Source organism: Pseudophryne corroboree, chromosome 5, assembly GCF_028390025.1.
Source record: "Pseudophryne corroboree isolate aPseCor3 chromosome 5, aPseCor3.hap2, whole genome shotgun sequence".
NCBI lineage: Eukaryota > Metazoa > Chordata > Amphibia > Anura > Myobatrachidae > Pseudophryne > Pseudophryne corroboree.
This window is the reverse complement of record NC_086448.1, coordinates 298114669-298141354: the sequence shown is the minus strand read 5'-3', so window position 1 is coordinate 298141354 and position 26686 is coordinate 298114669. Positions and strand designations below refer to the sequence as shown.

General features: G+C 44.1%; 1 protein-coding gene and 1 long non-coding RNA gene across 4 annotated transcripts in view; one reads left to right on the top strand and one right to left on the bottom strand.

The window, feature by feature from the left end:
- Positions 1-13952, top strand: part of CNTNAP2 (contactin associated protein 2) — a 2955022-nt gene extending 2941070 nt beyond the window's left edge. Inside the window, exons 23-25 of one of the 3 annotated variants that reach the window (XM_063922438.1) lie at positions 7338-7412; positions 12630-12806; positions 13697-13952. In XM_063922438.1, the coding sequence (XP_063778508.1) occupies positions 7338-7412; positions 12630-12806; positions 13697-13710 (266 nt within the window). In that variant the 3' untranslated portion in view covers positions 13711-13952. Of the gene's footprint in view, positions 1-7337; positions 7413-11723; positions 11822-12629; positions 13631-13696 lie in introns of those variants that run through there. The other 2 variants (XM_063922439.1, XM_063922437.1) reach the window with 2 other exon arrangements.
- The window catches only part of LOC134927662 (uncharacterized), a 40661-nt gene continuing 14956 nt past the window's right edge, over positions 982-26686 (bottom strand). Inside the window, exons 2-3 of the long non-coding RNA XR_010177701.1 lie at positions 14468-14629; positions 982-4092 (exon numbers count right to left, since the gene is read on the bottom strand). This is a non-coding gene — a long non-coding RNA (uncharacterized LOC134927662). The remainder of the gene's footprint in view (positions 4093-14467; positions 14630-26686) is intronic.

The following is a 26686-nucleotide window of genomic DNA, read 5'->3' as shown; positions in this document are numbered from 1 at the left end:
AGTATTATCGCCAAGTGTGTAGGGCCCATAACTCCAGTGGAGTCTGCATGATCTGGCACTGGCACCTGTATGTCATTGGTCTAAAAATAGATTTTACCATCATCCAACATACATTCCACAAGGGTGACTGTTGAGCAACTCAATCAGAACAAATTGTTGCTTCACATGTACATATCTTCAGCAGTCCTTATTTGGAAAATGGGTATATTTTGAGGTATGTAGTAGTCTGTGAACAAATTGCTGTTCTCTCTTGACCACATCCAGTAAGTATAGAGGTAGAAAGTGCTTATTTTGGTGATGGCAAGCCTATGTTCACCAACACATACATCTGTTTGCAGATATATAAAAAATAAGTAAAAATACAATTGTAAAATAATAAAACAAGGGGCAACTGGTCACCCCTGCAACTGTTCCACCTTAAGCTTGGAACTATAGACTTTCCAGAAATCCAGACATGCTTGCATTCCGATAATTAGGCGATACAGCAAATGAGTTTAGCAATAGATGCCTATCAATACACACAATACACACAGTCTACGAAACAACAGAGATTTCATAAACACAACGCTCTCTGCTCATTTTTACTCTTTAGCACATCTTTCACAGTCTCTTTCCACTTGTTAAATCATGACATCCAACACTTAAGTCTATGCTTATTGCTTCACAGCCAAAAGCGATTTCACAATTACTAAGTACAGATGAAACAATGAAAGATAAAGTAGAGTCAAGCAATTAAAAAGTCAATATAACAAAACCACTTCAATGAATTAACTGAACAGTGTAAATAAATCTGGATTTTGAAATGAAGTAAATTGAAACATACTGTAACTTCCTAAAGCTGGGCACTCACTCTTTATATATTCTGGAGAATATTTCAGCAGTGACCACCTTAACGTTAGGATCAGCAGAAATGAACACCTTACACTGAGTGACTAATGTATGGTTGGGCATGCGCATCTTCTTTTTGCTGCAAATTGTGTATGCGCACAAAAATTTCTTCAGCATCCAACTCATTGTAGATTAGGTAACATTTTGCAGTTATGACTTAGAGTAAGGCAGCGTGCAAGCCTTAGTTGGGTACAGTAAATGTGTGTTCATGTTAATGTTTCATACATCCTGCAAAACAAATAAAAACGCCTGTGAGGCGGTGTGTCACTTGTGGGTACTAGAACCTTGCTGTAAATTGATGATGGTGACAGTCCGCTGGTACTTCTGATTGGCAGTATGTTTTGACCCCTCCCACTGATATTATTACTATTATTAGTGCGGCTGCTCCGATCTTTACATATTATTTATTTGATATTTGAAATCAGTATGGAATGATTTTTATTTGATTAAACTGAATGATTTAATATCCAATTCTCTGGGAGAGTAAACAACCCTCCCGCATCCCACCCACTACTCCAGTAAAATGGGTGAAAGCAGGAGCGGATCCAGGGGGGAGGGACAATCAAGGTAATCACCTAGCCCCCATAACACTTCTCTCTTGCCGACTACCACTGGGCGCTATATAGCAGCACAGCGGCACATCAGGCAGGGAGAGAGCCTTCCTTCACAGCCCAGCACACGGCGCAGTGGTGCATTTCACCTGGAATCGCTTCTTCATGCCCCCCCTTCCCCAGTGATGAAACACTGCAGTAGTCTTTAGCTAATAGCAAGGCTGGGTTTACAATAAAGGGTTCCAGCCTAGAAGCCAGCATTTTATTTTATTTTTAAATATAATTAAAACAGTAACATACCATTTACAAATGGAAAATGTTTAAATACAGGTTTTACAATATGGCGTTTACAGTGCAAACAGAGCAAATCCCAATCCAATAGGCCCATTAAGATAACAGTAGGGATCATGCCTAGGGAGGCCAATCCCGGACCGTATTTTCAATCCCAGGATTTGGGAATGAAAAACTCTCACTCCCGGATTTCCGGGATTCAGGGATTGTGTTGGCCAAGGAAAATATTATTTATTCTTGGCCCAGCAGCACAGGCCTACAGGTAAAACATTTAATCCTGTGGGCCCCTGCTTGGTGTGAATGTTATTTTATTCCTGTTATGTTATTTTAGGACTCAGCCAGGGTCCCGACACCATGGGTATTAAATAAATAACATTCATTGTCCAGCACAGGCCCATCGGCCCAGCCCCCCACAACACAGAAACTCATGGCCCACCATTGCACCACGCTAGCCCTCCCCCCAAAAAAAAAAAACACAAAAACTTGCTAACAGACACACCCAGTCCTCCTCTTCTCTCCTCTTAAGAGAAGCAACAGGGTCAAGTATGGCCCAGGCAGCAGGCCCTGTCTCACTGGGGCTGGGCTGGCCAGTGTGGCACTAGTCTGCAGCAGCAGGGCTCCCTCCTACTTCCAAATCATGTACCCGACTCCTGTAGCCCGCTGTGCTGACTGAGTGAGCAGCAGCATGCCAGTCCACCTCTGCTTAATTTAAGATTGCTAGCGGGCCGGCGTGGAGCTGTACTGCATAACCTCTGACGTTACATGGCGCAGCGCACAGCTGGGCAGCATCTGAACCGGGAGCTCAGTGCTGCCCGTCATAAAGAACAAACAGTGCATGTGCAGGGCAATCCAGAAATCCTGGGATGGGAATCCCCAATCCCAGGATTCAAATCCCGGTAAATTTGGCCCCATATCCCGGGATCCTGCCGATCCCGGGTATGGCCACCCTAATCATGCCATTTACCCCTGTTGTGATATTCACCAATTTGCATTTACTGTTTTTAAATACTACATTGTTTGTAAATTATATTACCTTTTATTACTTTTTCCATCTTACATAGTAGGAAAAGTAATTAATGGGAATTTATTTAGCAAATCTAGAATTGAATGGCTCCAATTTAGCTTGAATAAAGGCATATAATTTGGCAGTCATTTATGTGAGTGTGGTATAGAAGATCTACAGTCATTAGATCTACCCCATATGGTCAACAGATACAAGGTCGAGATGGACAAAAGGTAGACATATAAAAGATCAACACTGGGAAAGGTCGAATGGGTCAAAAGTTCAACATGATAATAGCCAGCACAAAACTGGTTGACACACTTTTTTTGCATTTTTGGGGATAGTGTGGATAGTTTTTTCATCTGGGACCATCATTTGTACAATTGCGTTCCCTAGTAGGCTCGCTTCACTCTCTGTGCTTTGGGCATGGTGCATAAGCATTTCTATCATGGGTGCAATGTGCGTGGTGCACACGGACCCCTGGGTCCAGGGGGGGCCCAAACCGCATACATTGCACCCATATTTTAATACTCACCTCTCCGGAGTTCAGCGTTGGAATCTGCAGCCGCAGCTGTCGTGGAAGAAAATCCCATCCAAAATGGCCGCCATGCATACACAGCATAAATTTTGTATCTGGAACATGGCGAGCGCCATGCTTCTGGAGATCTGCACATGCGCAGTAGACTTTGGCTCAATGCCGGAGCCTACGGCGCCGTGGAGAGGTGGGAGGCCACCCTGAGTCTGCACATGGGCCCCCTCCTCTCTTAAGACGCCCCTGGCATGGTGTCTCGCTTCACTTCACTCGCCACAAGATTACTAAAGGTTATGATTTGTGGGATGGATAGTCAAGGAAGGAAAAAGTCCAAAAACATTAAAAAACGTGTTTATTATATGAGTGTTGACATTGTCATGTTGACCATATGAACCTGTCGACCTTTTCTAGTGTCGATCTTTCATATGTCTACCTTTTGTCATGTTGACCTTTTGTCCATATTGACCTTGTGTCTGTCAACCATATGGGGTCCCCATTTATCTACCATTCAAAAACAATGTAGTTGATTACATATTAGGCGCCTCATTAAGGGTTTATGTAGCAATGTGACCAGAACGTAAACACATAATGCATTGGAACATTTGTGGTTTTGCAGGCATATTTTGATACGTTCAAATTTAAGTCCATTATATCGATGCGGCTAGGTCTGACACCAACGCTACTGAGTGGATGCTGACTCTCCCATTCTGTTTAGTTCAATATACTTTCATGTCATTTGTAATAGTGTTTATATATATATTCCAGTCGGTCTATGGATGAAAAGGCAATCTCCAATGGGGTCCCATCCAACTAGTAAGAAATTTAGCCTGTTAAAAAAAAGGGGGTGGAATAAATGTTATTTCATTGTTTGCCTCTTAATTTTATTTCTATTACAGCTGCTGTAGAACTACCTGTCGTATTATTATTTATTTAAAACAGAAAAGATATATGCTGATGCTGTATTCAGCAACCTGTACATTTATACCAGCCCTATGGATAAACAAATGATTTGCTATCTAGACATGCGCTCAAGTTTAACCAGGTTGCTGATGGCTCTCGCTAAATGTGCATTAGGGCAACACCTGCACCTCTTCTGAGATGCGGAAGCAAGAATTTATTTGTGAGAAATATTAAATGAGAGAAAGGTTTGGAAAGGGTGTATTTAGAGGGACGTTCTCGGCTTTGCGGTACGGCTGGATATGAATCCAGTGAAAATGGATGTTTAGATCACAATTTATACCGTTTTGCCTGTATTCTGACGGCTTAACTTCACATTGATACAGTATGTATGCTGCATGGAGCTTGGTGTTTACCAGAACATCTGACTGCATTGTGTTTCTTTCCACAGTATGAATGTTTTAGGTGTTTAGTTACTTAGATACAAAAGTTACATAGTCCCCTGAGTATTTTAGTCATCCCTTTGCTGCGGCTTTCAAATTGCCATGCTGTATGCTACTACAAGTAAATAATCCTTTCCAAAGCACATTTATACTTTGAGGTGTGTTTGATAAAATATCATATCTGTAGTGTTTTCTTTGGAAAAAAAGACTGGTTCTTCAGCTGTTATACAATGAAAGCGTATAGGGGCATATTTAGTAATAATCTAGTAATAACTAACATCTCTTATCACTGCTATTTGTGGCTATAAGGGATGTAGTTTTGCAGCAATGTATCAATGTAAAGCACTGAGACAGCTGCTGTGATAAGCAGATCTTATGGCGAATGATAAAATCTATTCTTTCGCCAATCTTAGGTTGTGCATGCTCAAAAAGAGAGTAATGTCAAAAAGTGTGTATGCACTTGCGGATGCAGGGTCCTTTCGCCCACCAGTTCGGCCAGCTACACATCAGAACGATGGGAGATGTACTAAGCCTTGGAGAATGATAATGTGGAGAGAGATAAAGTACCATCCAATCAGCTCCTAACTGCCATGTTACAGGTTGTGTTTGAAAAATGACAGTTAGGAGCTGATTGGATGATACTTTGGGTCCGATTCAGAGCTTATTGTAAATGTGCTAAAATTAGCACATCTACGATCAGCTTCTCTGACATGTGGGGGAGGACGCCCAGCGCAGGGCTAGTCTGCCCCCACATTTCATGCCATATCCCCCCCACCGCACAGGTGTCAAAGCATCGCACGGCGGCAATGCTTTCGAACCCGCAAAGTAGCTACCTATCATGTTTTGGGTCGCAGCGGCTGCGCGTGGCATCATGCAGTCGCCGTGGCCCGCTCCAGCAACTGTCCGGATACACCTGCATTGTCCGAACCGCTCCCCTCTAACGGCATTCTAACGCTGTTGGCACACCCCCTCCCGCCCCGCAACCGCCTCTGCATATCAATCAGGCAAAGGCAATTGCACCAGTGAGATGCGGGTGCACCCCACAATAGGCTTCAGAGTGCGTCGCCTCTGAATTACCCTCTTTATCTCTCTCCACATTATCACTTTCAAAGGCTTAGTACATCTGCCCCTAAGAGAGATCTGATGGGGATCAGCACGAGATCCCACCGGACAGGATCCCAGCTGTCGGAATACCGACACAGGGATCCCAACCAGCACAATCCCGACAGAGGGGCGAGCGCAACGCAGCCCCTCGCGGGCACGGTGCCTCGCTGCGCTCGGCACACTAATTCTCCCTCTGTGGGTGTCGTGGACACCCACAGAAGGAGAATATGTTGGGATTGTGCTGGTCGGGATCCCGGTGTCGGTATTCCGACCGTCTGGATCCCGGCTGGCGGGATCTTGACCGCATCCCATCTGATGAACCTGAAAACATCTCTCTCGTCACTTTGATAGCTCTTTCCATTAGTGAGAGCTGCTTATCTTAGTTATTGGCTAGTACAAACTCCAAAATAAACTTTCCAGAACGTGATAAAATGCACAAGACGGACATTCTCACACAAGACTATGGGATCAGCTGTTTTCAGCAGTACGTGGATATTTCGTGTCTTAAATACCCTGGTGTGAAAATGTGAGTTATTTGTGCAGAAACAGACATTTCCTTATGAATATCTGGGGAAAAAGGGTATAATAAATAGGCCATACAGTAAAAGGGCTGATATATATATATCAGCGCTATATGTACAGCGTTGTGCTTTCAACTGTCCTAGGTGCGTATAGTCTTTCTTTTATTCCTTTGTATCTACACTTTGTGATTTGTTTAGCTTCTTCATCATCCTACAGGAGTCAAAAACGTATTAGCTGTAGTATGAAACTTTTTAAGTATAAATTTGTTCTTTAAATACTAGTATATTATTTCATACTATGGGGCCCATTTATCAATGAGTTTTTATTTTAATTAGATTTAGCGTTACCACTTGGCACATTTTTTTTTAATTGGAATTCATCACTAACCTGCTTTCTGCAGTACTGCTACACAGTAATGTAAAAGAAGCAGGCAGTGTTGTTTATTTTGCCTGTCAGAGCTGAAGAAGGCGGCTCGTTTTTCTTCACAGAATCCGGCGCATGTGCAGTGTATTGGACCTGTTCCCAGGAGGTGCAGCATTCTGGGTATAGACCCGGATCCCGAAGTCTGCCCGCCGAGACCATACCGCTCATGAGCACAATATAACATGCATCACCCAGGAGAATTCCAAATAAGACAACGAGCGGTAAGTTGAAAATACCGCTCGTTGCTAAATTCACAAGCCAGCCATTTTATATGGGAATGTGAAAACAGAATAGCGCTGTTGGACAGAAGCTGAAAAACAGCGCTATCATTAATGATAGCAAGACCTGAAATTAAACCCCTGAAAAAAAAAACCCTGTTTAACCGCTGAAAAAAACTTGTTGATAAATGGGCTCCTATAGATCAGTATGCCTTTCTACAATGTGTGCCACCAACAAAATTTTGTGGATTTTTCAACTGTTGAACTATACTTTTAGATTTTGTTGGGATACGCTAGTAGCACATGACGAAAATGCACCTTACACGATAAACGTAATATTTGCTTAAACTGAGCAATTGTGTACGTTGGCCTTTAATAATTGCCACCATATTTTCCTCTCAAATGCAGCTGCCAGTTGTTTCCCCCCCCCAGTAATTATGCCTATCTTCATTCTATTCACACCAGAAACTGCTAATTTCCCAAACAATGAAGGACAAGCCATGAAAGATGGGGTGAATAGGAATTCCGCAATCATTGGAGGTAAGTTAAATTTAATATTTCTATTTATGTATATATTTGAATTATTTCTGCTTTGGTGTGTGTAGGTTATTTATACAGCACCACTAAACATGCAGTGTTTATATAGTTAATATTATCATTAGGAAAGAAGGAAAATATGTATTTGTGAACTTTAAGAACAAAAAACAAAGTATAACACTAACTCAAAGACCTGATAATCTGTTAAGGCATTATTACATTATTAGTTCCCAGCCCGTCAAAATGAGGGAACAACATAACAGTAATGTCAGCTGTGCACGCCCGAACGGAGCAACACTTGAATTGCTCTGTCAGACTCCATCTAATGGCCACTGGCTTGCAAAACATTTGAATTCCTACCATAGAGGTGAGGAGCACTGTTAGCCTTTTTTTTTAATATAGGATGACATTTTGAGAGAAAAAAACAGTGGGTGTAAAATGTGAGTTTTATATTAACAAATTTGAATTTTTTGCTTCAAGGTTACAGCTAATCATTCAAATTACTTTTTAATACCATTTACTTTGATAATATTATTAAATAACAGTGTAGGAGAATATACAGAAAAAATCTACTATCCTTTCAGTTTGTTTTAAAATACAAAAGAGCCACATTGCTATAGGTTAGGAATAAACGTTTTTGCTGACTAGAGCAACAGTGACACCATCTGGAATTCTTAAGAACTGCAAATGCAATCGAGTATTAACTTAAAATTGTCTTGCTGCATTATCCTGTGTTAGCAAAAATACCCCTTCTACACCTTATTATGCCTACATGTAGGTATATATTTTCCTGTGAACTCTTAAAGAATACAGCAGTTGTACATACTATATAAATAAGAACAATGTAGGACTTTTAATAATAAACATATACTCAGACCCTCCAACATGACCCACCCCACTAGGTACAAAATGCTCTGTTTCTGGACTTCCCTCTTAATTAATGATTTCCATCACCTGTGTTGAACTAGTTAAATGATAAGAAAGCTGTTTCTTCACAGGTGATGGCAATAATAAATTCAGAGGGAAGTCCAGAAACAGAGCATTTTGTACCTAGTGGGGCGGGTCATGTTGGAGGGTATGTATACTGACTACCGTATACTGTACAAGTCTGTGCTTTTTCTTCGGACAGAGAATTATAGTATATACACTTTTGTAAGCACCATCATTTCCATATCACAGTTAAAGGAAAACATTTCTTGAAGTACGAAGCTAAAATAAATTATTATAGTGTGACTGCTTGTGGGAAATTACAAAGGACCTTGAGATGTTTCTGATTTTCTAAAAATAAAGAAAATATACTGTATACAGTAAAATAAATTATTGAAAGCTCTGATTAAACACTTTATGGGCCTAATTCAGACCTGATCGCAGCAGCATATTTGTTCTCTAATGGGCAAAACCATGGGGGTAATTCCAAATTGATCGCAGCAGGAATTTTGTTAGCAGTTGGGCAAAACCATGTGCACTGCAGGGGAGGCAGATATAACATGTGCAGAGAGAGTTAGATTTGGGTGGGTTATTTTATTTCTGTGCAGGGTAAATACTGGCTGCTTTATTTTCACACTGCAAATTAGATTGCAGATTTGAACACACCACACCCAAATCTAACTCTCTCTGCACATGTTATATCTGCCTCCTCTGCAGTGCACATGGTTTTGCCCAACTGCTAACAAAATTCCTGCTGCGATCAACTTGGAATTACCCCCCCCCCCCCCCCCCCCATGTGCACTGCGCGGGGGGGATGGGGGGCAGATATAACGTGTGCGGAGAGAGTTAGATTTGGGTGAGTTATTTTGTTTCTGTGCAGGGTAAATACTGGCTGCTTTAGTTTGACACTGCAATTTAGATTTCAGTTTGAACACACCCCACCCAAATCTAAAGGGCCGTATTCACGCATGCACCAGCGATAGCGATGCGCGGGGCTGCGCATCGCTGTCGCTGTGGGGGGGTACACACAAAGAGATCATGCTTAAAATCTAAGCAATCTAGTCAGATTGCTTAGATTTTAAGCAGCGATCGCTCCATGAGTACCCCCTTAACTCTCTCTGCACATATTTTATCTGCCCCACCTGCAGTGCACATGGGGGGTCATTCCGAGTCGTTCGCTCGGTAATTTTCTTCGCATCGCAGCGTTTTTCAGCTTAGTGCGCATGCGCAATGTTCGCACTGCGACTGCGCCAAGTAATTTTGCTATGAAGATAGTTTTTTTACTCACGGCTTTTTCTTCGCTCCGGCGATCGTAGTGTGATTGACAGGAAATGGGTGTTACTGGGCGGAAACACGGCGTTTTATGGGCGTGTGGATAAAAACGCTACCGTTTCCGGAAAAAACGCGGGAGTGGCTGGAGAAACGGAGGAGTGTCTGGGCGAACGCTGGGTGTGTTTATGACGTCAAACCAGGAACGACAAGCAGTGAACTGATCGCAGATGCCGAGTAAGTCTGAAGCTACTCTGAAACTGCTAAGTAGTTTGTAATCGCAATATTGCGAATACATCGTTCGCAATTTTAAGAAGCTAAGATTCACTCCCAGTAGGCGGCGGCTTAGCGTGTGTAACTATGCTAAAATCGCCTTGCGAGCGAACAACTCGGAATGAGGGCCATGGTTTTGCCCATTAGAGAACAAATTTGCTGTAGCGATCAAGCCTGAATTAGGCCCTATGCCTATGGTTTTACAATATTATTATGCACACATACTACACAGTCTGATCTATACGTTAAAAAATATGTACTTGTATAATTTCTCGTATTCCCGTAGTACATATTAGATATTCTTACGAACATAATCCTTATTAATTTTGTCTAATGTTATTTCCGGCATTGTAACTGATGTCTTTTGTATCTCGGTGAGATATGCTGCTAAATAGAATAATAATGACAACAATATATTACTGTTTCCCCTATTCCACAAACCGATGGCACCACCGGTCTGCCAATCAGGGAAATTCTTCATTTCAAAAATCCCAGATTTGCTGTTTCCGACCATTTTCTGCAAGATCGGGGAATCGAGATTTTTAAACATGTTTAATATCTCTGATTCACCGACTGTGCCATCGGAGGATCTGGAAATTGCACCAATCAGCTGCTGATGTATGGGAGCATTTACACAAAAAAAATGCCTGTAGCCAAAATAGCAAAAGTAATAAGTAACACAATAGGTCATAATGTCAACATTGTGAATGCCCATTTTAGGGTTAGTACTACAATCACCTTAAAATGCTATGTTGGCATGCTGACTTCTGTCATTCACAATGTCATATTATTGCTGACATTTCACCTTGTCGACATAGGGCTGTATTCAATAAGAGTCGGAAACTGCCGTCTTGTCGGAAAGACGGCAGTTAACGACTGGAATAGGTCGAAAGGGGTTCCGACCTATTCAATAGGGGCACATTTTTTCCGACAAGTCGGGAAATCCAACTTGTCGGAATGCTGTCGGAAAGCAGGTGGATCGGCGGAATACCTGCCAATCCACCTGCTGCTGTCGGAAACGGGGCCAAATCCGACAGGTTTTGGCCCCCTTTCCAACAAACTCAATCCGACTTGAAAACAAGTCGGAATGAGGTGAGGAGACAGGGAGCGGTGCAGGAGGCTACGGGGATGAGAGTAGTACCTGTAGTGCCTCCCTCGACGCCGCAGACATCACTCCCGCTGCCAGATCCGGCCACCGCTCGTAGCTCCCCCGCCGGCTGCCTCACGCTGCTCCCCCCGCCGGCCGCCTTGCGCTACTCCCCCCGCCGGCCGCCTCGCGCTGCTCCCCACGCCGGCCGCCTCACGCTGCTCCTCCCGCCGGACGCCTCACGCTGCACCGCCCACCGGCCGTCTCACGCTGCTCCCCCGCCGGCCACCTCACGCTGCTCCCCCAGCCGGCCGCCTCACGCTGCTCCCCCCGCCGGCCGCCTCACGCTGCTCCGCCCACCGGCCATCTCACGCTGCTCCCCCGCCGGCCGCAGCATGCTGCTCCCCCGCCGGCTGCCTCACGATGCTCCCCCCGCCGCTGCTGCTGTCAGCGCACCTGGCAGCCGCTGACAGCAGTGGCAGGACAGGACACAGGGAACTGCCAAATCCGACAGTCGGATTTGGCCGCTCTTTGAATAGGGGTTGTCGGGTCCATTCCGACAACTGCATGTCGGAATGGACCTGACTCTTATTGAATATACCCCATAATATCTGTATCAACGTTCTGAATGTCAACATTTTGTATCGCACCTTTGTTACATATATAAGGTCATTCAATTAACTAGTACATGCCTCTATGAACATATATATTTTTATTTCAATGTAGTGTCTTATGTTTGGTTGGGTTTTTGTTTTCAGTCTTTGCAGTGAGGCAGGAGATTGTGGCAACATTGGCTATAATATTTAGCCTAGGAAAGGAGACCAGCAGGATCTAATAATGAGCTTACAAAACTAGGGTTGGTGTACTATATGATTAAGAATTGCCAAAATATCGCCACATTTAGCTGATGTCACTGCTCAATATATATATTTGTATCATTTACTTTAAAAAAAACATCTGTTTATTTACCCCTCATCAAATTTGTTAGCAGTTGGGTAAAACCATGTGCACTGCAGGGGGGGCAGATATAACGTGCAGAGAGAGTTAGATTTGGGTGGGTTATTTTGTTTCTGTGCAGGGTAAATACTGGCTGCTTTATTTTTACACTGCAATTTAGATTTCAGTTTGAACACACCCCACCCAAATCTAACTCTCTCTGCAAATGTTATATCTGTGACACCTGCAGTGCAAATGGTTTTGCCCAACTGCTAACAAATTTGATGCTGCGATCAACTCGGAATTACCCCCTTGCTCAAAGGAGGATTATCTAATAACAAGAAGACCGTGGATAATTGTATCATCGGGGGCTATTCAATTAGCCCTGATGAGTCGCGCTCATCCCCCCGATGCCATTATTTATTGGGGATAATGCTTCAGGCATCTGAAGCATAGTCCATGATTAGTGGCCTGCCGGAGCTGATAACACATGGGATTCCATGTGTTTTTGCGTGATCGCAGGCCAGTTTCAATGTATCAAATCAGCCTCTAATTGGATACCGTTATAATGATCATCGGTCATTAATTGCTATATTCTGCCATTTTAATCGCCGAAACGGCATTGGGGCTAATTGGATACCCCCTGAAGTCTGTTATATAATATGTTCAGAAACATTATTGCATTGTCATTTTACCAATAACTTTGTATTATGCTTATTTTCCTGCAGGAATCATTGCAGTGGTGATCTTCACTATACTCTGCACTTTGGTGTTTTTGATACGCTACATGTTCCGCCACAAAGGAACCTACCACACAAATGAAGCCAAGGGAGCTGAATCTGCTGACAATGCTGATGCAGCCATTATAAACAACGACCCCAACTTCACTGAGACCATTGATGAAAGTAAAAAGGAATGGCTTATCTAAGAGCAATCAATTTGATAGCAAGAGAATGGTTTCTGGTGTGTTGGGAAGGACTGTGTCTCACCAGTTCTGGGCTTCTGACTTCTCCTCGCAAGATCAGCACAGCCCCATAGGGCCACACAATACACCCACAAAGTTACAAATCATAAACTTTGATAAAGGCATTTGAAAGTACTTTTTTTGTTGACGTATACAGTTGGGGTTTGCGCCTTCTGTATTTCCCTAAGAAAAACAAAATATCAGCTTTTAGAGTTTCAGCATTGGTTTGGATTTGTCAGTAATATCTGTATTTTGTGTGTGTGTGTTTAGAGGCAATCTAAATACTAAATCAAGAGACGGGGCCAGTTTTATAAAGTTTTATAAGCCCTGAGAATAATAACTTAAAGAATCCAACGTATATACACAGATGGTTACATATAAACCTGTGAAAGTGTTTATATTTAATCCAACACACACAACAAGTACTTGTCCTAAATTTCATCTTCTTACTTTCTCCTTTATATAACAAAATACTTTTCATTGCATGCGTTAGCACTGCAGTAATTCAGAATGGTTAAGGGTGGAGCATTATCATGCCAATAAAGAATGTATCTGCCATTTTTGTTGCTATACTATTATGGTATTAGGCTTAGGGATAGGCAACCGGTGTCCTTACCATGCTCCCATACCTGGAGTCAATGGCCGCTGGAAAGACACGCGTTGCCTAACCCTTTATGGGGAAATCTTGGCATAACAAGAATAATTTGAATGGTATACATTGCAAACTTAAATATACTTAAATATATTGCACCTTTTCTGATACAATGGCTTGCGCATTTATTTGTCTCTGTACATTGATGAGGTAACATACTAGGCCTATTCTATTGGCAGGTCTTGTTTCCTAGACTACGTGGGCAGTTTCTAACAGAAGATAATGCAGTTTCCTTATCCCCAGGAATGATGTGCAGTTTACAAGCAGCTATTATGTGTTCTTAGCATCTTGGAAAGCATCATTGTTTTTATTAAACTGAAGAATGAAGGAAAATAATGATGAAAAAAACAATGGAAATTAATTTAGCATTAGAAATGTTGGAAATATATATTTGCTGTATATTTTAATGCACAATACAAGTGTATATATAGCCAACCTTTTATCAGTGTTCCTTATTATGCATACACAAATGTTATCTCATGCAATAATATGTATAGTATGCTTACTATTATCAAGAGACGGGAAGACCACGCTCCCCTGTGTAGTATGCACCAACGATTCACAGCAGCATGCATGATTAATAGTACGTCATAATGGAGCATAGCCACTCCCCTCCAGTGACCATGCACCCCAGCACCTGGGCTTGCCCTGGTAGTGATATGCAGTGATGTTAATGATGACTACCAGCAGAGATGCATAGCTGCTTTTGATTGGCTGCTTGCATATTGAGCCTTGAGCTTTACTTCAAACATTAGTGTGGTGGCTACAATTACATCAAGCCCTATTCACATTACTTAATGGCATTTACACATTTGTACTATAGCAGGCAAGCCGATTCCCATTTGTTTTTTAAAAGGGGAAAACAACAATTATTTGAATTATTACTTTTTTTTTTTACATTGCAAATAAAACTTCCACATGGATATAATAATTGTGAATGGCTGGCCCACCTCCGTCATGCGAAGTGGGAGTCGGAGCTAGAATGGAGACAACAATGGCTGTACTGAGGAAGAGACGCTGGGGGCTAAATTCACTGTGGTGTCACCACCTGATGTTCATACTCCGGAGCCACCGCCTGTTGTAAGTCCCAGGGGGAGAAGCAGGCCATCAATCTGGTGAATGAAATGACCAAAGTATTAGTTTGCTAATGATTATCTATATTTTCTCTTGCAAATATGGCACACCATTACATAATTGTTATACCTGACACATCTTGAGATGCATCTTGCCCAACATGTTAGATGCGTTTATTTTTGCATTTGTTTACAAAGCAAATGCAATCAGCTCTAATAAACCCCACAGTCACTACTGATTGGTTATTAAAGTGAATCGAGAAGTATTGATGATAGGAAATTAAAACAAACAATTTAGGAATAATAAAATATAAAAATAATGTAAAAAATAAATGTATTAATGGTGAAAGGGTGAACTAATTCTCTATTCCCCTATGCATACCTCGCGACATGACCCACTCCAAAATGCTCTGCTTCTGGACTTTTCTCTTAATGTATGATCGCCGGCACATATTTTGAATAGGTTAATGTAGAAGAAAGATATTTCAACACAGGTGCAGGCAATCAGACATTAAGAGAGCAGTCCTGACATATGTGTGATAGCTGAATATACAAATGTTCAGCTAGTAATTAAAAGGATAGGCTGGTTAAAAAACAAAACTTAAAAACAATTGCATCAATGTGTAACTACATCCTCTGCATTAAAATATGAAGCTTAAAAGTAGCCACATCACTACAATGAAAATACTATAACTACAAAAATGACAATGACCACAATACAAACACTTACTTGAAATAGATTGTGGCTGATTCATGGTTATGATAAATACTAGTTGCCAGCCCATCAAAATGACGGAACAGCATAATGTCAGTGCCGGCTGCTGTGCGCGCCTGAATGAAGCAACACTTGGATTGCTCCATTGGGGACCATCTAGTGGCCGCTGGTGCACAAAACACTTGAATTCCTCCCATAGAGGTGAGGAGCAGCATTAGCCTGTTATTGTAGGCCATTGTTATTCGCATGTTATTAGGGCCACACAGCGGCCAAGCAGGTCCCGCCCAACGGGACCCACTTGACCGGAAGGGGTTATATGTGTGCACCAGTGGCGGATCTAGCGAGCGGTGGACCCAGGGGCGACAAAATGCATTGGGACCCCCCCCTCATCCCATCCAAGTCCACCCCCTCACCCCTGGAGAGGATCTGGTGAGGGGGACCTGCTCAGGGCCAGAGAAATGGATACCTAGCAACAGTGCCGTAACTAGACATTTTAGCGCTGTGTGCAAGAAACGGCATCGGAGCCCCCACCCCCCTCTATGTAAAACAGGGGCAGTGTGCGCCGTCGGCGTGCACAAAAAATATAGGGGCGTGGCCACAAAATAATACCAATTCATATAACGGTGCACAGTAGTCTTCATTATTCAAATTACGCCGCACAGTAGCGCCACTGCACCAGGTAGAGCCCCTCTTACACCTTATGGCAGACAGCGTCCTCCTGTTCACACATTACGGCAGACAGCGTCCCCCTTTTTACACATTACGGCAGACAGCGTCCCCCTTTTTATACATAACGGCATACAGCGTTCCCCTTTTTACACATAACCGGAGACAGCGTCCCCCTTTTTACACATAACGTCAGACAGCGTCCCCCTTTTTACACATAACGTCAGACAGACAGAATATATAGAAAATAAGATTTTACTTACCGATAAATCTATTTCTCGTAGTCCGTAGTGGATGCTGGGACTCCGTAAGGACCATGGGGATATAGCGGCTCCGCAGGAGACAGGGCACAAAATAAAAGCTTAAGGATCAGGTGGTGTGCACTGGCTCCTCCCCCTATGACCCTCCTCCAAGCCTCAGTTAGGATACTGTGCCCGGACGAGCGTACATAATAAGGAAGGATATTGAATCCCGGGTAAGACTCATACCAGCCACACCAATCACACCGTACAACTTGTGATCTGAACCCAGTTAACAGTATGATAAACGCAAAGGAGCCTCTGAAAAGATGGCTCACAACAATAATAACCCGAATTTTTGTAACAATAACTATATACAAGTATTGCAGACAATCCGCACTAGGGATGGGCGCCCAGCATCCACTACGGACTACGAGAAATAGATTTATCGGTAAGTAAAATCTTATTTTCTCTGATGTCCTAGTGGATGCTGGGACTCCGTAAGGACCATGGGGATTATACCAAAGCTCCCAAACGGGCGGGAGAGTGCGGATGACTCTGCAGCACCGAATGAGAGAACTCCAGGTCCTCCTCAGCCAGGGTATCAAATTTGTAGAATTTAGCAAACGTGTTTGCCCCTGACCAAGTAGCTGCTCGGCAAAGTTGTAAAGCCGAGACCCCTCGGGCAGCCGCCCAAGATGAGCCCACCTTCCTTGTGGAATGGGCTTTTACTGATTTTGGCTGTGGCAATCCTGCCACAGAATGTGCAAGCTGAATTGTACTACAAATCCAACGAGCAATCGTCTGCTTAGAAGCAGGAGCACCCAGCTTGTTGGGTGCATACAGGATAAACAGCGAGTCAGATTTTCTGACTCCAGCCGTCCTGGAAACATATATTTTCAAGGCCCTGACAACGTCAAGCAACTTAGAGTCCTCTAAGTCCCTGGTAGCCGCAGGTACCACAATAGGTTGGTTCATGTGAAATGCAGAAACCACCTTAGGTAGAAATTGAGGACGAGTCCTCAATTCCGCCCTGTCAGAATGAAATATCAAGTAAGGGCTTTTATATGATAAAGCCGCCAATTCTGACACACGCCTGGCTGAAGCCAAGGCTAACAGCATCGACACCTTCCATGTGAGATATTTTAAGTCCACAGTGGAAAGTGGTTCAAACCAATGTGACTTTAGAAAACTCAACACCACATTGAGATCCCAAGGTGCCACTGGAGGCACAAAAGGAGGCTGTATGTGCAGCACCCCTTTTACAAATGTCTGAACTTCAGGTACTGAAGCCAGTTCTTTCTGGAAGAAAATCGACAGGGCCGAAATTTGAACCTTAATGGACCCTAATTTTAGGCCCATAGACAGTCCTGTTTGCAGGAAATGAAGGAAACGACCCAGTTGAAATTCCTCTGTAGGGGCCTTCTTGGCCTCACACCACGCAACATATTTACGCCAAATGCGGTGATAATGTTTTGCGGTTACGTCCTTCCTGGCTTTGACCAGAGTAGGGATGACTTCTTCTGGAATGCCTTTTTCCCTCAGGATCCGGCGTTCAACCGCCATGCCGTCAAACGCAGCCGCGGTAAGTCTTGGAACAGACAAGGCCCCTGCAGTAGCAGGTCCTTTCTTAGAGGTAGAGGCCACGGTTCGTCCGTGAGCATCTCTTGAAGTTCCGGGTACCAAGTCCGTCTTGGCCAATCCGGAACCACGAGTATAGTTCTTACTCCTCTCCTTCTTATGATTCTCAGTACTTTTGGTATGAGAGGCAGAGGAGGGAACACATACACTGACTGGTACACCCACGGCGTTACCAGAGCGTCCCTGCTATTGCCTGAGGGTCCCTTGACCTGGCGCAATATCTGTCCAGTTTTTTGTTTAGACGTGACGCCATCATGTCCACCTTTGGTTTTTCCCAACGGTTTACAATCAGGTGGAAGACTTCTGGGTGAAGTCCCCACTCTCCCGGGTGAAGGTCGTGTCTGCTGAGGAAGTCTGTTTCCCAGTTGTCCACTCCCGGAATGAATACTGCTGACAGTGCTATCACATGATTTTCCGCCCAGCGAAGAATCCTTGCAGCTTCTGCCATTGCCCTCCTGCTTCTCGTGCCGCCCTGTCTGTTTACGTGGGCGACTGACGTGATGTTGTCCGATTGGATCAACACCGCCTGACCCTGAAGCAGAGGTTTTGCTTGACTTAGGGCATTGTAAATGGCCCTTAGTTCCAGAATGTTTATATGAAGAGACGTTTCCAAGCTTGACCACAGGCCCTGGAAATTCCTTCCCTGTGTGACTGCTCCCCAGCCTCTCAGGCTGGCATCCGTGGTTACCAGGATCCAATCCTGAATGCCAAATCTGCGGCCCTCTAGTAGATGAGCACTCTGCAGCCACCACAGGAGAGACACCCTTGTCCTTGGCGACAGGGTTATCCGCTGATGCATCTGCAGATGCGATCCGGACCATTTGTCCAGTAGATCCCACTGAAATGTTCTTGCATGGAATCTTCCGAATGGAATCGCTTCGTAAGAAGCCACCATTTTCCCCAGGACCCTCGTGCACTGATGCACTGAGACCTGTCCTGGTTTTAGGAGGTTCCTGACTAGCTCGGATAACTCCCTGGCCTTCTCCTCCGGGAGAAACACCTTCTTCTGGACTGTGTCCAGAATCATTCCTAGGAACAGTAGACGTGTCGTTGGAATCAGCTGCGATTTTGGAATATTTAGAATCCACCCGTGCTGACGTAACACTACCTGAGATAGTGCTACTCCGACTTCTAACTGTTCCCTGGATCTTGCCCTTATCAGGAGATCGTCCAAGTAAGGGATAATTGAAATGCCTTTTCTTCGTAGAAGAATCATCATTTCGGCCATTACCTTGGTAAAGACCCGAGGTGCCGTGGACAATCCAAACGGCAGCGTCTGAAACTGATAATGACAGTTTTGTACTACAAACCTGAGGTACCCTTGGTGAGAAGGGTATATCGGGACGTGGAGATAAGCATCTTTGATGTCCAGAGACACCATATAGTCCCCTTCTTCCAGGTTCGCTATCACTGCTCTGAGTGACTCCATCTTGAATTTGAACCTTTTTATGTAAGTGTTCAAGGATTTCAGATTTAAAATTGGTCTCACCGAGCCGTCCGGCTTCGGTACCACAAACAGCGTGGAATAATACCCCTTTCCTTGTTGCAGGAGGGGTACCTTGATTATCACCTGCTGGGAATACAGCTTGTGAATGGCTTCTAGAACTGCCTCCCTGTCGGAGGGAGACTTTGGTAAAGCAGACTTCAGGAAACGATGAGGGGGAAACGCCTCGAATTCCAGTTTGTACCCCTGCGATACTACCTGTAGAATCCAGGGATCCACTTGCGAGTGAGCCCACTGCGCGTTGAAATTTTTGAGACGGGCCCCCACCATATCTGAGTCTGCTTGTAAAGCCCCAGCGTCATGCTGAAGACTTGGCAGAAGCAGGGGAGGGCTTCTGCTCTTGGGAAGCGGCTGCATGGTGCAGTCTTTTTCCTCTTCCTCTGCCCCGGGGCAGAAAGGAGTGGCCTTTTGCTCGCTTGTACTTATGGGAACGAAAGGACTGAGATTGAAAAGACGGTGTCTTTTTCTGCTGATGTGGAGTGACCTGGGGTAAAAAGGTGGATTTTCCAGCCGTTGCCGTGGCCACCAGGTCCGATAGACCAGCCCCAAATAACTCCTCCCCTTTATACGGCAATACTTCCATGTGCCGTTTGGAATCCGCATCCCCTGACCACTGTCGCGTCCACAACGCTCTTCTGGCAGAGATGGACATAGCACTTACTCTTGATGCCAGGGTGCAAATATCCCTCTGTGCATCACGCATATATAATAATGCATCCTTTAAATGTTCTATAGTTAACAAAATATTGTCCCTATCCAGGGTATCAATATTCTCAGTCAGGGAATCCGACCATGCGACTCCAGCACTGCACATCCAGGCTGAGGCGATTGCTGGTCGCAGTATAACACCAGTATGTGTGTATATACTTTTTAGGATATTTTCCAGCCTTCTATCAGCTGGTTCTTTGAGGGTAGCCGTATCAGGAGACGGTAACGCTACTTGTTTAGATAAACGTGTGAGCGCCTTATCTACCCTAGGGGGTGTTTCCCAACGCGCCCTAACCTCTGGCGGGAAAGGATATAATGCTAATAATTTTTTAGAAATTAGCTGTTTTTTTATCGGGAGAAACCCACGCTTTTTCACACACCTCATTTATTTCCTCTGACTCAGGAAAAAATATTGGTAGTTTTTTCTCACCCCACATAATACCCTTCTTTGTGGTACTTGTAGTGTCAGAAAGGTTCAATGCCTCTTTCATTGCCGTGATCATGTAACGTGTGGCCCTACTGGACATTACGTTTGTCTCGTCACCGTCGACACTAGACTCAGTATCTGTGTCAGGGTCTGTGTCGACCCACTGAGGTAACGGGCGTTTTAGCGCCCCTGACGGTGTCTGAGACGCCTGGACAGGCACTAACTGATTTGCCGGCTGTCTCATGTCGTCAACAGTTTTTTTCAAATTGCTGACATTATCACTTAATTGTTTAAATACAATCATCCAGTCAGGTGTCGACTCCCTAGGGGGTGACATCACCAACGCAGGCAACTGCTCCGCCTCCACATAATTTTCCTCCTCATACATGTCGACACACGCGTACCGACACACAGCACACACACACCGGGAATGCTCTGATAGAGGACAGGACCCCACTTAGCCCTTTGGAGAGACAGAGGGAGAGTCTGCCAGCACACACCCAGCGCTATATATATATATACAGGGATAACCTTATATAAGTGTTATTCCCTTATAGCTGCTGTTAATTATTGTTATTTGCTGCCAACAATGCCCCCCCTTCTCTTTTTTACCCTGATTCTGAAGCAGGACTGCAGGGGAGAGTCAGGGAGCCGTCCTTCCAGCGGAGCTGTGAGGGAAAATGGCGCTTGTGTGCCGAGGAGATAGGCTCCGCCCCTTCACGACGTCCTTATCTCCCGCTTTTTTGTGTAAAATGGCAGGGGATTAAAATACATCCATATAGCCCAGGAGCTATATGTGATGTATTCTGTTTTGCCACCTAAGGTATTCTGTTATATTGCGTCTCAGGGCGCTCCCCCCCCAGCGCCCTGCACCCTCAGTGACCGGAGTGTGAAGTGTGCTGAGAGCAATGGCGCACAGCTGCGGTGCTGTGCGCTACCTTAGTCTGAAGACAGGATGTCTTCTGCCGCCGATTTCACCGGACCTCTTCGTCTCTTCTGGCTCTGTAAGGGGGACGGCGGCGCGGCTCCGGTGACCCATCCAGGCTGAACCTGTGATCGTCCCTCTGGAGCTAGTGTCCAGTAGCCTAAGAAACCCGATCCACTCTGCACTCAGGTGAGTCCGTTTCTTCTCCCCTTAGTCCCACGATGCAGTGAGCCTGTTGCCAGCAGGACTCACTGAAAATAAAAATAAAAACTTTTATTCTAAGCAGCTCAGGAGAGCCACCTAGATTGCACCCTTCTCGGCCGGGCACAAAAATCTAACTGAGGCTTGGAGGAGGGTCATAGGGGGAGGAGCCAGTGCACACCACCTGATCCTTAAGCTTTTATTTTGTGCCCTGTCTCCTGCGGAGCCGCTATATCCCCATGGTCCTTACGGAGTCCCAGCATCCACTAGGACGTCAGAGAAAGAAAGAATAAATTATACTTACTGTCTCCGCTGGCAGTCAGGCTCCTCGGTGCAGCAGCTTCTGGCAGATGATGATCTCGGGCAGGGGAGAAGGAGGAGGAGGGAGGTGGAGGAGGGAGCCACAGCAGCTCAGTGTAATTGGTGGAGGTGCCGCTGCAGCTGTCCCTCTCCTTCACCATAGGCTGCCCGCCGCCGCTGTGATGAGGGAAGCGCTTCCCAGCATTCACAGCGGAGGAGGACAGCCTATGGTGAAGGAGAGGGATAGCAGCGCCTCCACCAATTACACTGCGCTGCTGCGGCTCCCTCCTCCACCTCCCTCCTCCTCCTTCCCGCCGTGGCCGCTGCGCTCCTCGGCGGGTGGCAGTGGCCCGCAGCACACAGCGGCATGTAATGAGTCAGTCCCTTTCACTTTCCCTTCTCTGCAGCAGGTTCCCATGTAAGGAGTTATGGACTTCTCTAAATAAGTAAGCAGAGAGAGAATGATATCCATACAGACTTGCTATGTAGACATACAGTGCGGCATGTTCTTGCCCCCATACTTACAGTGCCATTAAATTTACTGATTTTTGTTTGTGGGTTGGAAAAAAATCAGCAAGTCCAGTGTGAGATCAGGTTGCCGGCATTATACGGCGTTGCAATGGCAACTTGTCCCATTCTCCCCTAAGCTGAATTGACCCCTTATACAGTATTTATTTAATGCCAAAAAATCCTAAGCAGAGAAAGCTGTGCGGGGAGCTGGCAGTGTGATCAGCTGATCACTGTGAATTTTTCTTATAAAAAGTAAAAAATTAGGAATTTCATACCTACTGGTAATTCCTTTTCTTGTAGTCCGTAGGGGATACTAGGATGTTATTAGTACCATGGCGTATAGATCGGGTCCAATGGAGCCTGGCACTTTAAGAAATCTTCAGTGTGTGCTGGCTCCTCCCCTCTATGCCCCTCCTGCAGACTCAGTCTAGGAAAACTGAGACGGACATACTTTGAGAGAAGGAAAATAGACAACAACAGAGGTGAGGTAACGAACCAACACACAACATTAAGAAAAGGATAGCAACGCTAACCAGAACAGGAACAGGGACAGCAACAGCAGACTAGAAACGGGTTGGTGGAGTCTGCACAGGATCTCTCAGTATAAATGCTTGGTACTTTAAATGATATAAGTTAAAGCTATAGCTCTAAAATAAACCAACATATGGCCATATAGTGAACAAATAATTAGTATTTGGCACTGGGTTGGCGGTGCTCCCAGAAATAGTTCAGTAAACTAGTCAAAGAAAAGTGTATGGTTCTTGTATAGTACAGGAGCCAAAAAAGAAAAAAAGAAAGACTATGTGTCTCTTCTGGGGCACACTTTTCTGACATCCCATCGGACGCAATCCCCCTGGTAAACTCCACCCTTTTTGCTCAAAGTCTCTCATTTACCATTGTGTGATTATACACATATATATTTTTGACAAGGGAAGTAATCCAAAAGCGACACACATCTATATATATTTTTTCTACCAGGGATACATGGCAACAATGGGAATATATCAGTTTTACTAGCAAGCCGCACCTATGTCCAGGACTCATTTTCAATTTATTTTTATACCCATTTACAATCAATGCATGGTTCCTCAAAGGTTCAGTCCTGTTCTTTTGGTTTTTTTTGGTTTTTGGTTATCATAATTTCTTCAAGAACTTTGATTACATATCTCTCTTGGCTAGTGATTTGTGACTTTTTTTTACTGCAATAACCAGATTTCCAACACCTAAACACTCCCCCCCCCCTCTGTTTTGCTGACTGTATTGAGTAGTCATGAATTTAATATCTTATTAATCACACATTTTTTTGCTCCAAATTTTTGGATCAAACATGTGACTCATCACAATTATTTGAATCTTTATCCATATTGCAACATTTCCAGCAACATTCCCAGTCACATGAAATTTCTGGTACTCCCTCTCATTCTGTCTAAACAATGTGGGTGGCTCTGCAATGCAGTATGTAAACAGAGCACCATTTTGCTACAAGACAGGACAGTAGAAGAGTTCCTCTACCTTTCTTCGGTCTCAGTGTCGTTTCTCACCACCCTCTCATTTTTTCATTCGATGTTCAGACAGAGGATAAAAAAGCAGAAGTGGTGTTGAACATAGACCTGATTCTCTGTCTCTCTTCCCCATACCCATTTTTTCTACACTCCAATCTCTTCATACCAGTATCACACTATCATCTACTCAGTACTCCTCGCAAAATTTGGGGAGTCTACATATATACCTTAGATCAGACCCTATCAGCCCCCAGCTGATTTCTGTTTCCCCATTGACCTCCCACAGCCACAGGTGCTATTTATTTACCCAAGGTCAACAATACAGATGAGGCCCAACCTCTTCCATTTTCTTTGAAGTTCAGCCCAGGGGGCCGGGGAAGCACCTGTTTTTGGAGACCATCAGTGAATATCAGGTACTGCCAGTATCTTGATTCAAGAGCATCCAGTAATTTCATCAAAAAAACTTTGGGATTTCTCAGAGCTTAATACTTGGTTCCAGGTGTCATCAAGCAGGATATACCTACCTGCGGTCAAACCACACTGAGTATGCCCAACCTCGTCTGATCTTGGAAGCCAAGCACTGTGGGCCAGGTCAGTACCTGTTTGGGAGACCACCAAAGAATACTTGGTACTGCAGGTATTTATATCCAAACCCAGGACATAGGACCTGGAACCAAAGTATTATTTTCTATTCAAATTTTGGAATTTTATATCTTAATAAATTATCAGTGTGGAGCCCGGCATATCAGATTGAATAACACCCCTTCCTTCCGCTATATTTCTATTCTTATTATAGGTATATCTCATTTTATCACAAATTTGGAAGAAGGCAATATATTTATTCTCTCTAACATCAGAGACACATACATAATTTCGCCTAAAGAGCTATCATGTTTAATTTGTATCATTAAATTTAATTTCCATTCGGATAGACAAACTTTATGACAATTGTTGCCATCATTACTATTACTATTATTCTGTCCTTTGCCTCATAGCTGTTTTTAAGAGGATCACTAATAAAAGTTATATTTTAAATATTACAAGACCACATCATTTTCAATAAAAGTGTGCCCCAGAAGAGACACATAGTCTTTCTTTTTTTCTTTTTTGGCTCCTGTACTATACAAGAACCATACACTTTTCTTTGACACAGCAACAGCAGACCCAACCAAGAAAACTTACAACCAGGTAAGCAGGAAACAGAAAGCACTGAGGCGGGCGCCCAGTATCCCCTACGGACTATGAGAAAAGGAATTACCGGTAGGTATTAAATTCCTATTTTCTCTAACGTCTTAGGGGATACTGGGATGTTATTAGTACCATGGGTAAGTCCCAAAGCTCCCAGTACGAGTGGGAGAGTGCTGAGACCCCTGCAAAACTGCCTGACCAAACTGAAGGTTATCACCGCCCAAAGTATCGAATGTATAGAACTTCACAAACGTGTTCAAACCAGACCAAGTAGCAGCTCGGCACAACTGCAAGCCCGAGACGCCATGGGCAGCCGCCCAGGAGGAACCCACCGACCTAGTGGAGTGGGCCTAAATAGAAGTCGGTAGCAGCAACACTGCCGAAGAATAAGCCTGTTGGATAGTCAGCCGTAGCCAACGGGCAATGGACTGCTTGGAAGCAGGACATCCAATTTTCGTAGCGTCATAAAGGATAAACAGCGAGTCAGTCTTTCTGTGACGAGCCGTCCTCTTGATGTAAATCGTCAAAGCCCGAACCAGTGACTTTGGAGCAACCGACGTGTCAGATATCACCGGAACCCACTATAGGTTGATTAACCACTTAAATGACTATTTATTTAGCCAAAAACCGCTCCAAAATTGTCAGGGTTTTTTTATGAGTGAATTAGGTGAAGAACATGAATCCCAAATGATTTTAGTGAAAAGAAAAAAAAATTGTTTTTTTTTTTTTTTTAAATATTAGAGATGTGCAGCTAGCATTTTTCGGGTTTTGGTTTTGTATTCGGTTCCGCGGTCGTGTTTTGGATTCGGATGTGTTTTGGCAAAACCTCCCTTAAGAATTTTTGTTGGATTCGGGTGCATTTTGGATTCAGGTGGGGTTTTTTTTTTTACAAAAAACCCTCAAAAACAGCTTAAATCATAGAATTTGGGGGTAATTTTGATCCTATAGTATTATTAACCTCAATAACCATAATTTCCACTCATTTCCAGTCTATTCTAAACACCTCACAATATTGTTTTTAGGCTAAAAGGTTGCACCGAGGTCACTGGATGACTAAGCGACCCAAGTGGTAAGCACAAACACCTGGCCCATCTAGGAGTGGCACTGCAGATATCAAAAAAAGGCCCCTAACAGCACATGATGCAAAGACGAAAAAAAGGTGCACCGAGGTTGCTCTAGGCCTAAGCCAAGCGACACAACCACCTGGCCCATCTAGTAGTCTCACGCAGTGGCTGAATGTCAAGAGTGGGCCGCAATTGTTCGATCCACTGACAGCATCTCCAGCACGCCCCAGTCACTTTAAAAAAAATATGCAATTGCTGGACTTATACGGCAGTACCCCAGGACTAATACAGCAGTACCCCTGGACTCATATGGCAGTGTCACACAGGATGGCACTTTTCAAAAACTAGGCCCCAAACAGCACCTCATGCAAAGATGTCGAAGAGGTGCAATGAGGTAGCTGTATGACTAAGCCAAGCGGCACAAACAATTCCAACTGGAATTATATGTCCAAATCACTGTAATTATTTGGCAAGATCACTGTAATTAATAATGATAAATCACTGAT